At 37.2% G+C, this 14,271-nt stretch overlaps 1 protein-coding gene across 1 annotated transcript; it reads left to right on the forward strand.

Annotated features, from left to right (window-relative positions):
- The first annotated feature begins 11,634 nt into the window (after positions 1-11,634).
- On the forward strand, positions 11,635-12,127 carry LOC121990178 (glu S.griseus protease inhibitor-like). The gene is made up of 2 exons (XM_042544378.1): positions 11,635-11,720; positions 11,805-12,127. Exons 1-2 carry the CDS (start codon positions 11,705-11,707, stop codon positions 11,996-11,998), a joined length of 210 nt encoding a protein of 69 aa, XP_042400312.1. The 5' UTR covers positions 11,635-11,704; the 3' UTR covers positions 11,999-12,127.
- The last annotated feature ends 2,144 nt before the right edge of the window (positions 12,128-14,271 follow it).

Genomic DNA, 14,271 nt, shown 5'->3' on the forward strand with positions numbered 1-14,271 from the left:
AGAGTCCTAGCTGGTCAAGGGTGACTGGATGTTAGATTTTATGTACCAACAAGTCATGATTGACTGGATGTTGGTTTAGGGGGCTTTGAACTTGCTTTTGGGCAAAAACCAAGATCTGGATTGATCAGCCGATTGATCCAGCAGATCTGGATCGATCAGACGATCGATTGGATCATGCCCAATCGATCAGCTGATCGATTGGGTGAGTCCCCACGAACAGAACCCCTTTGGATCGATCCGTGGATCGATCCAGAGGTCCCAATCGATCAGTGGATCGATTGGGAGCTGCATTTTGTGTGCGATAAGCCCTGGATCGATCAGCCGATCGATCCAGGCTATTCCAGAGAGCACAGAGGTACTCTGGATCGATCGGTTGATCGATCCAAAGCCTCCCCGATCGATTGAGAGCAATCCAATTGATCAGGATCCGACCGTTGGTGTCGTATTTAGCTGCAGGCTAGCGTTTCCTTCAGTAGCGCTTACACGATTCATCTCCGATCTTCACCAGCGACTCCACAGCTCTCTCTCTCAAGTTCAGATCGCCAGTTCTTGAAGATTCTTGGAGGTTCTTCCAAGTCAAGAGGCGGATCAAAAGCAAGAAGAGAAGTTAGGGTTAGGGTTTATTGTAAGCTTTTGCTTGTATTTCATATCCTTTCCTTTCTTCTTGTATTGAGAGTTTGTAAAGGCTTCTCCGCCTTCGGTAGTTACCGTAGAGGAGTGTGTTTCATAGTGGAGGGTGCGTGAGTGTGTGGATCCTTGGATTAGTCACCTCTTGTGAGGTGGATACCAAGTAAAATCTATTTGTTAGTGTTGTATTTTGTTTCTTGTACATTTCCGCTGCACATCTTTGAAGAAACAAGCAACGCCAACCACGAAGCACGCGACGAGCTATTCACCCCCCCCCCCCTAGCTACTTTTCGGTTCCTACAACACTGAGGATTAAAGTCTCAATGAGCATGTTGGCAGATTGAGATTAGTCCACTCACATGAACAATCATCTTTATTTGTTAAATATAAATAGAGGTAAGACTATTACTTATCGGGCAGCTTATGTAGCTATGAATAGAGACAAACTCATAAGTTAAGATCACCTTGATAATTGTGTCAAGATGAGATCATTTATATAATAATTGGAATAAATGAACCCACCATTTATTGAATCTGCTTAAGGCCAGATTGGAATTCATATGTTGAATTCAGGATTAGACATTAGATATGTCAAGATCAAAATCTGTACGATGTTAAATTTTAAGAAATACATGTGCTCTTTTTAGTAAAGAGAAACATCATAGCATGTGATTCATACCACGTGTGCTATGACAACAATAAGGGTAATAGGAGAATGGATCTCTGCTTCTCTACTATGCGAGACCCTTGAAATTATAAGTTAATCTCAATCTTATCCTAAGTGAATATTTAGCTGTCTACTTGAGGTTCTTATTATTGTCTGCTATTTTACCATATTTCCTATTAGCTACGGGTGATTCGATCAATGGAGCATAATTAAGAAAGTGACTGATTAGAATGAATTGATTCTAGCTTAAAAAAAAAGATTAAATAGACTTACATCTTTTGATGTTATTCACTAGTCAACCCATTTCTGTTGTGTATAAAAATATTTGTGAATATTTGAATATGGAACATGGTCTTGACATAATAGTTATTATGAGAAATTAGAGATGTTCATATTAATGTAAATAAAAATAATTTAATATGTGGTAAAGGAATGTTATTGATGTCGCTGATTCGTTCTATAGATATGGCAAAAGGTGATTCGCTAGCCCCCAACTCCCCCGCCAACCTTTCCCTAGGCCAACACAGAGGAGGTGAATCATGGGTGTCTACTAGCCATTAGTGCAAGTGGTAAGGTATGGGGGAGGACATGCTCAAACGCATCAAGTTTTGACCCCAAGACCTCATGTGGCAACACCCCATGCCTCAACCACCACACTGCCTCGAGAGGACAAAATCTTGATTCATTCTATAGAACAACTATGTAAGGTGTAACAATTTTCTTATCAATAATTTCGTAGTGTGCTTGATGTCGCATGAATTATTTTCCCTAAAGTATGGATTAAATGTTCTTATTTGGCCTTTGTGACTAATTAAGGCTGCGTTTGGTAGCCTGTAATCTACCTTGTAATGTAATTCAGATTACATTACAAAGTCGATTATTTTGTTTGGTTTGATTTAAAACTTGTAATGTAATGTAATTTGGATTACAAAAGATAGTGAAGATTTGTAATCTGGATTACAAAGCAAATGTTATGTAATTCGATTACATTACAAGGTCATTGTTTCACCAAAGTTTAAATGCCGAATATACCCCTAGTCTGTTGTCGACCGTCGCCTGCCACCGGTCACCAACCTTCGTCGCAGTCCGCCGCCACCTATCGTCGTCGCCGCCGCCGGTCGCCGCCCTGCCGACGCCGATCGCCGGCCTGCCGCCGTCGGCCGGTCGTCGTCGGCCGGCCGCCGCCGGTCGTTTGCCGCCGCCGTCGCTGTCAGCAGCCACTACTAGCCGCTATCGCTGCCGACGGCCACCGTCGGCCGCCCACCACCGTTGGTCGCCACTGTCGGCCGCCAGCCGCCGCCCACCCACCGCCAACGCCGCTGGTCGCTGCCGTCGCCACTTGCCGATGGCTGCCGCAAACTCCGGCAGAGGTGTGGCGACCGCCGATAGAGGTCACAGGATATTTTTGTCATTTTATAATAATATGAATTACATTACTTATAAAAAATAATGGACACCAAACAAAAGAATGTAATCACCTTTGTAATCAAATATTACATACATTACATTACCAAACGTAGTAATGTAATCAAGATTACATTACATTACATTACAAATTTGATTACATTACAAGATAGATTACATTACACCCAACTAAACGTAGCATTTAGTGTTTTGGTCTAGTTTTGTGACTTGATTATAATATAGTGTATGTGACTTACATAGTCTTTGTGACTAATTAACCTTTATGCATTGACTTAGACGAGTGAGAGATGTAGGAGTTACGAAGATGAAAGGGTGTGGCTTCCCTTTCACCTTCATCCTTTATGAGCGACCCTTCATCTTCCTCCTTTATAAACGATAATATTATCGCTTGCCTTTATATAAGAGGCGTCCAAGGAATTGAAAGTAAGAGGTGGTGAACTTGTAATCGATGAAGAAGAACATACCTATGTGGAATTTGATTTGTGAATCTTAAAGAGCTTCTCGATTCATTCGTGATCGTTCTTCCGATGACAAACAAAGAACAAGATTTACTATAAGAAATCACTGTAAATTTTACAAATTTCATATTTTTTGTATTTCATGTTTTAGAATCAACAGTCGGTTCCACATGAGAATTAAACATTAACAAGCGAGGAGCTTGGGTTGAGCCGGGTTCTATCTAGGTTTATCGCGTGTTGGGTGCGACTAAAGAGGTTGTGACTGCACGAGATTGACTCGATAACAAAAGTTTTAATTAAAAAGAATTTTTTTTCCTACTTTAGATTTAGGTTTGACAAAAAATAATTGACCAAAAAAAAAGTTTTGAGAAAATTTGAGTTTCGGATGATATTGATGATGTGATTAGTATAGAACCACGCTTCAGCAATGAAATTTAAAAAATTTGAATTGTTGAAATTTGAAAATTCTGTGAAGGACAATCTTGTACGACATTCAAATTATTCCCCTAAAAAAAAAGTCATTTGGGATTAAAGACGGGATAGAGATATTAAGATATAAATTAATTTTTATTTCAGTATACATAAATATTATGTAAGTATTTGGTATAAATTTAATTTAAAATGTGAATCTAAAAATATGACTAGCATATAAGATATCATTTTAATAAAATATTTGATGTAAAAAATTATAAATTAAATATAAAATAGCTTTTGCAATTTAAACTATATGATCATGCGACAAAAGTATGTAAAAAATTATAAATTAAATATAAAATAGATTCAGTGAGAGAACCCTAGCACCATTGCATGTCAACAAGAGTGAAGGTGCTTCGTTGAGGAGAGAACCCGAGCGGAGAGGATCGATGAGTGATGAACCCTAGCACGAGTGACTTTGTCAATGACCCCTAGCAGTTGTATCTACGGAGAGGTGATGGCTTCGGTGAGTGGAGCACTCGAACAACCATTGTTAAGCTAAGTTTTTTAAACTAAATCAATTTCACAGTTCTACTTTTAGTTTGATTTCATCTCGTACACATCATTATTAATATTTATTAGTTTATCCAACCAAATAACCACTGTCGTCACTTCAAATTATTTTCTCTTCACAGAATATACAATTGTAATAATTATTATACCAAGATTTTGAAGATTATTTTAATTTTAATTTCAATCAAAAAGAGTAGTTTTATTTTTCACGAGGTGTTAAATTGTCGACTTGTTGACGGAGGAGTCGGAAAGAAATAGGCAAGATCAAGTATTTAATAACCTCAAGTGTGAACTTCTCCAACTTTGAATATGACAAATTGAGTTTAGATAATATTGATGATGTAGCTAACATTGACCAATGAGATTTTTTTTTGTTTTTTCAAAATTTTGTGGCGATGAAGTTTGAAAATTCATAAAGAAAGGAAAACCCGAGGTCTCTCTCAACGTGTACAAATCAAAGAAAGGCACCCCTGAAGCTCTATAAATATCACCGAAATTTGCAACACATACATCGACTAAAATATTAGTTGAAGCAATGGATACTTCAATATTTTTACGATAATAATGATTTTGATGAGGAAATGAATGATATGCGTAGGGAAAAGTTCATGGCCGGAGTTGGTAGGAGTAAATGGAAACAAGGCGGTGACTATTATTGAAAAGGAGAATCCGAACGTAGAAGCTATTACTGTGTTGATTGGAAGCGCTACCACCAAAGACTTCCGCTGTGACAGGGTGCGGGTGTGGGTCGACGAGTATGGCATTGTCGGAGAGGTTCCTCACATCGGCTAGATGGATGTTAAATTTATATAAATAAAAGTTAATAAAGTGGCTGATTAGTTTGTTATAATATAAAGAAAACTATGGCTTGAAATATTGATGTATCATTTATATCAAATAATAATATGCCATAATCTATATGGATTGAAATGTTGATATGTTTAGTAGATAACTCACATCCCTTCTTTTATGATGATATTCATTCTCAATCGAGTAATGCACAAGTGTTTTGCTCTTAGTCATTTTATCGAACGATCAATGTTTCAATTCTCCTAAATCTCATTTTATCGAACGATCAATGTTTCAATTCTCCTAAATCTCGCTTGTCCCCCATCAATCAGAAGGAGGTAATCATGGATGACTACTAGTCATTATATAAATGGTCAAGATATAGGGGAAGATATACTCGAGCATGTCGAGTTTCGACCCCAAAATCTCATATGATAACATCTGATGCCTCAACCATCAAACCACCTCAAGGATACTAATTAGAAAGTATCCTTGTATCATATAAAATAGCTAAGTCAGAAATGCAAGATTAAACTTCTCTCAATTGATTTAAACTTCTAATCTTTCATCAAAATCCCACCGAGTTTAGTTTAATTACTACTAAAGGAAGCGATTGTTGGATAAATACAATTTTGATGATCAATACGTTATACATAATATTCCTTTTTTTCACATCAAATTGTAATTATAATCAAACAAACTATTTTACTTCATTTTTTGAAAAAAGAAAATGGTATATGCATTGATCGCCCATTAAATTTTGATTTCATCCATAAATATCCTCGACATTTAGGTTATGTTTGATAGAGTGTAATCTATCTTGTAATGTAAATGTAATGTAATCTGGATTATAAAAGGTAGTGAAACTTTGTAATCTAGATTACAAAATAAATACTATGTAATCTGATTACATTACGAGGTCGTCATTTAACCAAAATTTAAATGTCAAATATACCCCTAGTTCACCTGGCCACCGCCCACTGCCGTCGGTTGCCGCCGCCCACTGCCGTCGGTTGCCGCCGCCTAACGTCGTCGACCGCCGCCAGCCGCTGGCAACTATTGTCGACAGCCGCCACCGCCGGTGACCACCGTCGACGGCCGCCGGCGGCGACCACCATCGACGGCCACCACCGTCAGCCGCCGCCGTCGACGGGCATCAAAAAAGATCCATTTGGATTGAGTGACATAATCTTGATTAATTCCTTTACATGCCGTGTCAGATCTAACATGACACGTACAACTTAGCATGGGCCATGCCAAGCACGATCAATAACATCATCATTTGTCACCCAACATAAACTCGAACTCGATGCTCTAGTTGGCCTGTGCCTATTTTAGTCAGATAGGCTCAAACTGATATAAGCCGTAAACCAAACTTGCTCCTCTCCTCTTTTCTATTTTAGTTGTGAATAATGCATGTTCATGTCATGTCGAATATAACTTATGGACCAAGTCTCTATCGTTTAACTTGATACAAGTTTGCCCATTTCTACGACAATAAATAGGATTGTAATGAACTAAGTATTCGTGAACAAATTTAGTATTCAATTTGATATGAGTTTATTTATGCTCGTTCAACACACATAAATTCAATTAATTGAACAAGCTTGAATAGCTCATTAAACTAAATAAACAAGTTTGAACAAACATATGTTTAGATCGTTAAAGTTCGAAAATAATGTTCATCAATAAAACTCTAATTAACATGATAAATAAATAAAGAAACTTTTAAAATGAATAAAATAAGTATATATTATCAAACTTAATAATCAATCAAATAAGTTTAAAATGTAAAAGTTTCAAACTATTAAACAAACTTGAATTGAGAGTTTGATAATATTTAAATAAAACAAGCTCAAACTCATAAAAACTATACCAAACCAAGTCAAACTTGAATAATCATTTCAATAACTTGATTTATTTTAGGCACGGCTTGACTTGACTTGGTTACCTTACAAATAAGTTAGAATACTACAAAACTTGACTCGGCTTGAATCGTTTACAACCCTAATGATAGACTTAATTTACACTTCTATATCAAACTCTTTGTCTCTAGAAATCTCATTCTCCTCACTTAAGCTAACTTGATTTTTTTTTAACAAATTTACAACTAAAAGAAAAAAAACAAACATGATGTGGCAGATTGGGAAACCTACACATGGCAGGGCCAAGTCAACGGGTAAAAAGTCAAGTAGAGGTCGAGGTTAAAGTGATCACCCGGCTCCTCCTATTCGGTCACCTAGCCCAATTTAGCTTATTCGATCATCCGACTCCTCATACTCGGTCACTATACTTCTCTGATTTAATTCAATGGATTCCTCTGCTCGGTCATCTGACCTCTCTGACTAGGTTCACTATACTCCTTCAGTTCAGTGTCCATAGCTTTGACCTTTCCCTAGCGCTTAAGCTGACTTGAGTGTCGTAATGGTCACGCCGAGTCCAACGTCGATGTCCATTCTAACCTTTGATTGAGTGTTGCAAGTATCCTAGGCATTTTCTTTATCACCAAAGCATCCAAGATCTTGTTGGACAATTTGTTGCCGGAGATATTGGGGAATTAACTGAATTGAAATTACAATCAAATCTAACTTATTTGTCGAGATGACCTGAGCTGATAATCTCAGGCTGTTAGTGGAGCTGGTTCTGCCAAACTTCCGGTGGTCTGAGTCGCGGAGTCGATGCGGTGCGTAGCAGAATCAGGAGTCTATCACCGAGTCAGAAAGAGAATTCATCAAGTAAGATGACGAGGCCTGCGCTCAATGCAGTACTTTTCTTGAAACAGATTCGCCTCACCTCGGGTTGTGCTTCGAGGTTCTCTCGGGTCGTCTGTTTCCCAAGATATAATGGAAAAACCACGAACACAACCAAGCACTAATGCACCTGAGTGTTATCACGAGTAGTTCAGCCGAGCGAATGCACGACTGAGAGAGTTTTATGGGAGAACACGAGTAGACAAAGGTTCGCTCCCTGTTCTTCCTCTCGCTTTCTCTTTCAATTATCTTCTATTATACTCTGTGCTCAAGATCCAGCCTCCTTATATAGGAGCTCTCACCTTGCCTGCAATAAATGATCAAATTATGATTATTTAATGTTGAGTTTAATATCTTCATTAATGTCGAGATATTACGAAATCATTATTAATCGGTTTAATGCCGCCATTAATACTGAGACGTTACGAAATCACCAGTAATGAGTTTAATTCTGCCATTAATGTACGTTATGGAATCTTCCGTTACACTCTTGAGCATGTAACAAAAAGAGATTCAAGCAGCACTATGTTGGTTTATTCTTTTAGGCAAATTTGTCTCGACCAGTCCGACATTCAACATGCGCAGGTCGTGCTCGCACACGAGTCAACCTTAGTTCAGTACATTCTGAGCCCTAGATTTGCACCCACCCCTGCGCACTCACACGTGAGAGAATCTCTCCCCATTCATATGTTTACAACATCAATGCATGTGTAATAATTTAAACCAACAATAAAGTCAAGAGACTTCTAATGTGAGACTAAACTCATGCACAATAGAGTATCTTCGTCTCCACCTCTTTATTCCATTCACATTTCCAACATATCTTGCTCTCAATAGTTGTCTCTTGTTGACTCATCAGACACTGATCTTAGACAGGAATAAATTGGCATTGTATGTGGGAAATGCTTGAACTAAGACATTGAGATGGTAGAACTTGGGAGAACTCTACTTCCACAGGAGATATAGTTTGTGGTGAGGCTATCACCATGTCTAGAGAAGAGTTCCAAGTATTTGTTGATCAAGCGATGCAGCAGATTCTACAATGACTCCGACCTACAAAATCGACTCTTAAGGAAGTACCTACTACCTCAACTAAGGTGTCTCTCATTCCTCATCAAATACCATAGGGTCCGACAAATCCTCTCCAATTGTTGGTGCTAATCAATGTAACAAGATTGTGATTTTGCCTGAAGAGCACTCACATAGATCAATGATGTGTGAAACACCTCTTGAAAATTGGAAAGGAAAAGAGCCCCTGCAGGCCGAGGAAAGGAGTCCCCAAGGCACACCTTTCTCAAGTTGTGTCCTCGACAATGAACTACCATATAATTTCCTGAGACCTCAACTTAGGGAGTACATCTGTTCAGTTGATCCCGAGGATCATCTAGGCTAATTCGATAACGCCTCCTTACTTCACCAGTACATCTATGACGTTAGTGTTGAGTCTTTCTAAGGACTCTTTCTAGCATTTCTAAATGAACTCGTATGTTGGAAAATAAATTTAAAAATTGGAAAAAAAATATTTAGTTATTCAATTTTGAATTTGTGAAATATTTGAACTCGTATGTTGTAGTTTTTTTTAAATGTGTATGCCCGATGTTGTATTGTTTCCGTTTAAATAAAATATTAATATTAAAATAATTATATTGAATAATTGTCTAAATAAAATGGGAACCACAATTAAATATTTGGTTGGTGAGATGTTTTATTGTGAAATTTGAAATATTTGAATAATAGGATATTTGAAAAATGACGTGAAAATGAGGACCATAAATATTTGGAAGAAATATTTCCCACCATTACATTCGAACAAAGGGATCACCTTCATCTTCTTCTTCTTCTTCTTCCTTGGGATATAACCCTAACATGGGCGAGCTCAAAGCTTTTCCCTTGGAAAAAACCTTTCTTTTATAGTTTAAGCTCTCTCCTTGAAGGAAACTTTTCTTCTCATCCAACCCACCGCTGACTTAGGCATCGGAGGAAAAAGTCAGCAACATCGACCCTCGCTCACCGATGTTAGTTTTGCCATTTAGGCCCACAGCATGGAAGGGTATGCATTCACAGACGAAGATAGCAGAGTGCCAAAGATTGGGCAAGAGGGCAGCGTGGCCATTGGAGAAGGAAGACTCTATTTGTACGAATCCTTATTGAACTGTTGCAGTAAAAGAGGAGGTCAAAGGTAGAGAGGGGTGGAGATTTTGACTGCATTAGTTTTTAATGTATATATCGTGATGGTTTTTAATGTATCGTTGTTTGTGAATGATTCTTTGTAACGTGGATGTGTTTATGATAGTTTGGGAATGATGGTTTGTGATTGATATATATATCATTGTTTGTGAATAATAATTTAATATATCATGGATGATTTGTGAATATTGAGTGTTGAATGTGTAATATTATATCGTAATGTTATATTGATATTTGAACGTAAATAGAATTTAAATCCTGAAATGAAGGGGCGTTGTAAATTTTTTAGCTTCCGCCGTGATGGAAATTTAAATCCATCGCTAAATGAAGTCGTCGGCGACTCAAAAAAGTGTCCTAAAATTTTGGTGGATAATGATGGATTTTCTTGTACTAATTTAAATCCTAAGTTGAAGCGATCGTTGCTTCCTTCCTGCTAGCAAAGGAACCTCCAGTTATTGAGCCATCTATTGCTGTCCAGAAACCTCCTCAACAGCCTGTTCCACATGAGAATTAAACATTATCGTTGTTGGGTGCGACTAAAGAGGTTGTGACTGCACGAGGCTGACTCAATAACAAAATTATTAATTAAAAATAATTTGTTTTTCCTACTTTAGATTTAGGTTTGACAAAAAATAATTGACAAAAAAAAAATTTTGAGAAAATTTGAGTTTCGGATGATATTGATGATGTGATTGGTATAGTTCTCCACGCTTCAGCAATGAAATTTAAAAAATTTGAATTGTTGAAATTTGAAAATTCTGTGAAGGACAATCTTGTACGACATTCAAATTATTCCCCTAAAAAAAAAGTCATTTGGGATTAAAGACGCGATAGAGATATTAAGATATAAATTAATTTTTATTTCAGTATACATAACTGTGTTATGTAAGTATTTGGTATAAATTTAATTTAAAATGTGAATCTAAAAATACTACTAGCATATAAGATATCATTTTAAGAAAATATTTGATGTAAAAAATTATAAATTAAATATAAAATAGCTTTTGCAATTTAAACTATATGATCATGCGACATAAGTATGTAAAAAATAATAAATTAAATATAAAATAAATTCAGTGAGAGAACCCTAGCACCATTGCATGTCAACAAGAGTGAAGGTGCTTCGTTGAGGAGAGAACCCTAGCGGAGAGGATCGATGAGTGATGAACCCTACCACGAGTGACTTTGTCAATGACCCCTAGCTAGCATTTGTATCTACGGAGAGGTGATGGCTTCGGTGAGGGGAGCACTCGAACAACCATTGTTAAGCTAAGTTTTTTAAACTAAATCAATTTCACAGTTCTACTTTTAGTTTGATTTCATCTGGTACACATCATTATTAATATTTATTAGTTTATTCAACAAAATAACCACTGTCACTTCAATTATTTTCTCTTCACAGAATATACAATTGTAATAATTATTATACCAAGATTTTGAAGATTATTTTAATTTTAATTTCAATCAAAAAGAGTAGTTTTATTTTTCACGAGGTGTTAAATTGTCGACTTGTTGACGGAGGAGTCGGAAAGAAATAGGCAAGATCAAGTATTTAATAACCTCAAGTGTGAACTTCTCCAACTTTGAATATGACAAATTGAGTTTAGATAATATTGATGATGTAGCTAACATTGAACAATGAGATTTTTTTTGTTTTTTCAAAATTTTGTGGCGATGAAGTTTGAAAATTCATAAAGAAAGGAAAACCCTAGGTCCCTCTCAACGTGTTCAAATCAAAGAAAGGCACCCCTGAAGCTCTATAAATATCACCAAAATTTGCAACACATACATCGACTAAAATATTAGTTGAAGCAATGGAAGAGTGCACAGGTATATTTTGTTTTATCATTTTTATTTACTTCAATATTTTTACGATAATAATGATTTTGATGAGGAAATGAATGATATGTGTAGGGAAAAGTTCATGGCCGGAATTGGTAGGAGTAAATGGAAACAAGGCGGTGACTATTATTGAAAAGGAGAATCCAAACGTAGATGCTATTACTGTGTTGATTGGAAGCTTTGTCACCCAAGACTTCCGCTGTGATAGGGTGCGGGTGTGGGTCGACAAGTATGGCATTGTCGGACAAGTTCCTCACATTGGCTAGATGCATGTTATATTTATATAAATAAAAGTTAATAAAGTGGCTGATATAGTTTGTCACGAAATAAATAAAACTATGGATTTATGTATCATTTATATGAATTAATTACATGGCAATATGGCATGCTCTTTATGGATTGATATGTTGATATGTTTAGTACAGAACTCACTTCACTTCCTTTGTTGACAAGTGTTTTGCTCTCCCTTTGTCATTCTTCCCTCCTCTTAATTAGTCATTTTGTCGACTTATCAATGTTTCAATTCTCCTAAATCTAATTTTTGATCTTAATCAGAAGGTATCCTCATATCATATGAGATGTGGAGTCAGAAACGTAAACTTAAACTTCTAATCTTTCATCGAAAGCCCTCCGAGTTTATTTTAATTACTACTAAACGAAGCAACCGTTGGATAAATTCAATTTTGATGATCAATACGTTATACGTAATATTCTCTTTTTCACATCAAATGGTAATAATAATTTAACAAAATAAAAATAATATATGACAAACTATTTTACTTCTTTTTTAAAAAAGAAAAGAAAATGGTATATGCATTAATTGCCCATAAAATTTTGATTTAATTTCAATCACAAATTCCTCATCATTTAGTCGTAGAAGGACGATCCCTTCTACTCATATCTTACCTCTCCTCCTCTCAAACATTTAATAACAATTTTTTTTAGACTTCTTGGCCCGCCACATCAAGTCCTCCTCTATTTCAAGGCCTCAAAAGAAGATCGTTTGGGTTGAACATGACATAGGCTTGATTAACTCCTTTACACGTCATGCCAGATCCAACATATGACACAACTTAGCATGGGTCTTGTCAAACACGACTCATAACATCATCATTGGTCACCCAACACGAACTCGAACTCGATGTGCTAGTTGGCATGTGCCTATGTTAGTCAGATAGGCTCAAACCTGATATAAGCCGGAAACCAAATTTCTCTCCTCTTTTCTATTTCTGCTGTGAAGAATGCAGGTTCATGAATATAATTTATGGACCAAGTCTCTATCGTCTAACTTGATACAACGTTGCCCATTTCTATGAGAGAAACTTAATTTACACATTGTTCCGGTCAAATATTCAAATATTATGAATGGTCAAAATATCAGTCAACAAATAAGCTGACGTGTATTTTCTTGGTGGTCTTCGATGAAGAGGATGAACAAACCTAAGAGACATTTGAAAAGAGGGTTAGACTCATTTGGAGACAGTTCCCAGGGCTACTCAGATTGTCAAATTAGGATTTACTTAAGATAGTATACTGAAGAATGATGATGGAGAAGAAGGTTAGAATCTGGTGAAGTTGAAAAGAAAAATTGAAATCCCTTGTAGTTACCTTCATGAATGTCTATATAATTATTAGGAGAGCATCTTCGGTTACGTTTGGTAGGGTGTAATCTACCTTGTAATGTAATCAGGATTACATTACAAGGCTGATTATTTTGTTTGATTTAATTTTAAACTTGTAATGTAATATAATATGGATTACAAAAGGTAATGAAGTTTTGTAATCAGGATTACAAAGCAAATACTATATAATTCGATTACATTAAGAGGTCACCGTTTAACCAAAATTTAAATGCCGAATATGCCCCTAGTCCATCGCGGTCGTCGCCGCCTATCGCCGTCGGCCGCCACCGCCGCCCACCGTCGGCTGTCGCCGCCGCCCACCGTCGGCCGCCGCCGTCGCCCACCATCGGTCACCGCCGCCGCCCACAGTCGGGGTGGCCGACGGTCGGCAACTAACAGCCGGTGGGGGTGGCCGACGGTCGGCAGCCAGTGGCCGGTGGTTGCCAATGGTTGCTTGTGGCGGCGGGCGGCGGTTGCCGGTGGCGGCGACCGGCGGAGGAGGCCAACGGCGGCGGCTGCTGGTTGCCGCAAGCTCCGACAAAGGTGCAACGACCGTCGGTAGAGAACGCAGGATATTTTTGTCATTTTATAATAATACGAATTTAATTGCTTATAAAAAATAATGGACATCAAACAAAAGAATGTAATCACCCTTGTAATCAAAGATTACATACATTACATTATCAAACGTAGTAATGTAATTAAAATTACATTACATTACAAATTTGATTACATTATAAGTTAGATTACATTACACCCAACCAAACGTAGCCAAATAGTAGCGACAAAGGATGATGGCAACAGTGGTGAAGGATGGTGTTGAGTGTTATATACTGAAAATTTGACACGGCTCATGCCGTTCCCATGCTGAAATTAGAAGGTATCGTCATGGCAGCATCTTCTCCGGTGACATGTCA

Source organism: Zingiber officinale, chromosome 6B, assembly GCF_018446385.1.
Source record: "Zingiber officinale cultivar Zhangliang chromosome 6B, Zo_v1.1, whole genome shotgun sequence".
Lineage (NCBI taxonomy): Eukaryota > Viridiplantae > Streptophyta > Magnoliopsida > Zingiberales > Zingiberaceae > Zingiber > Zingiber officinale.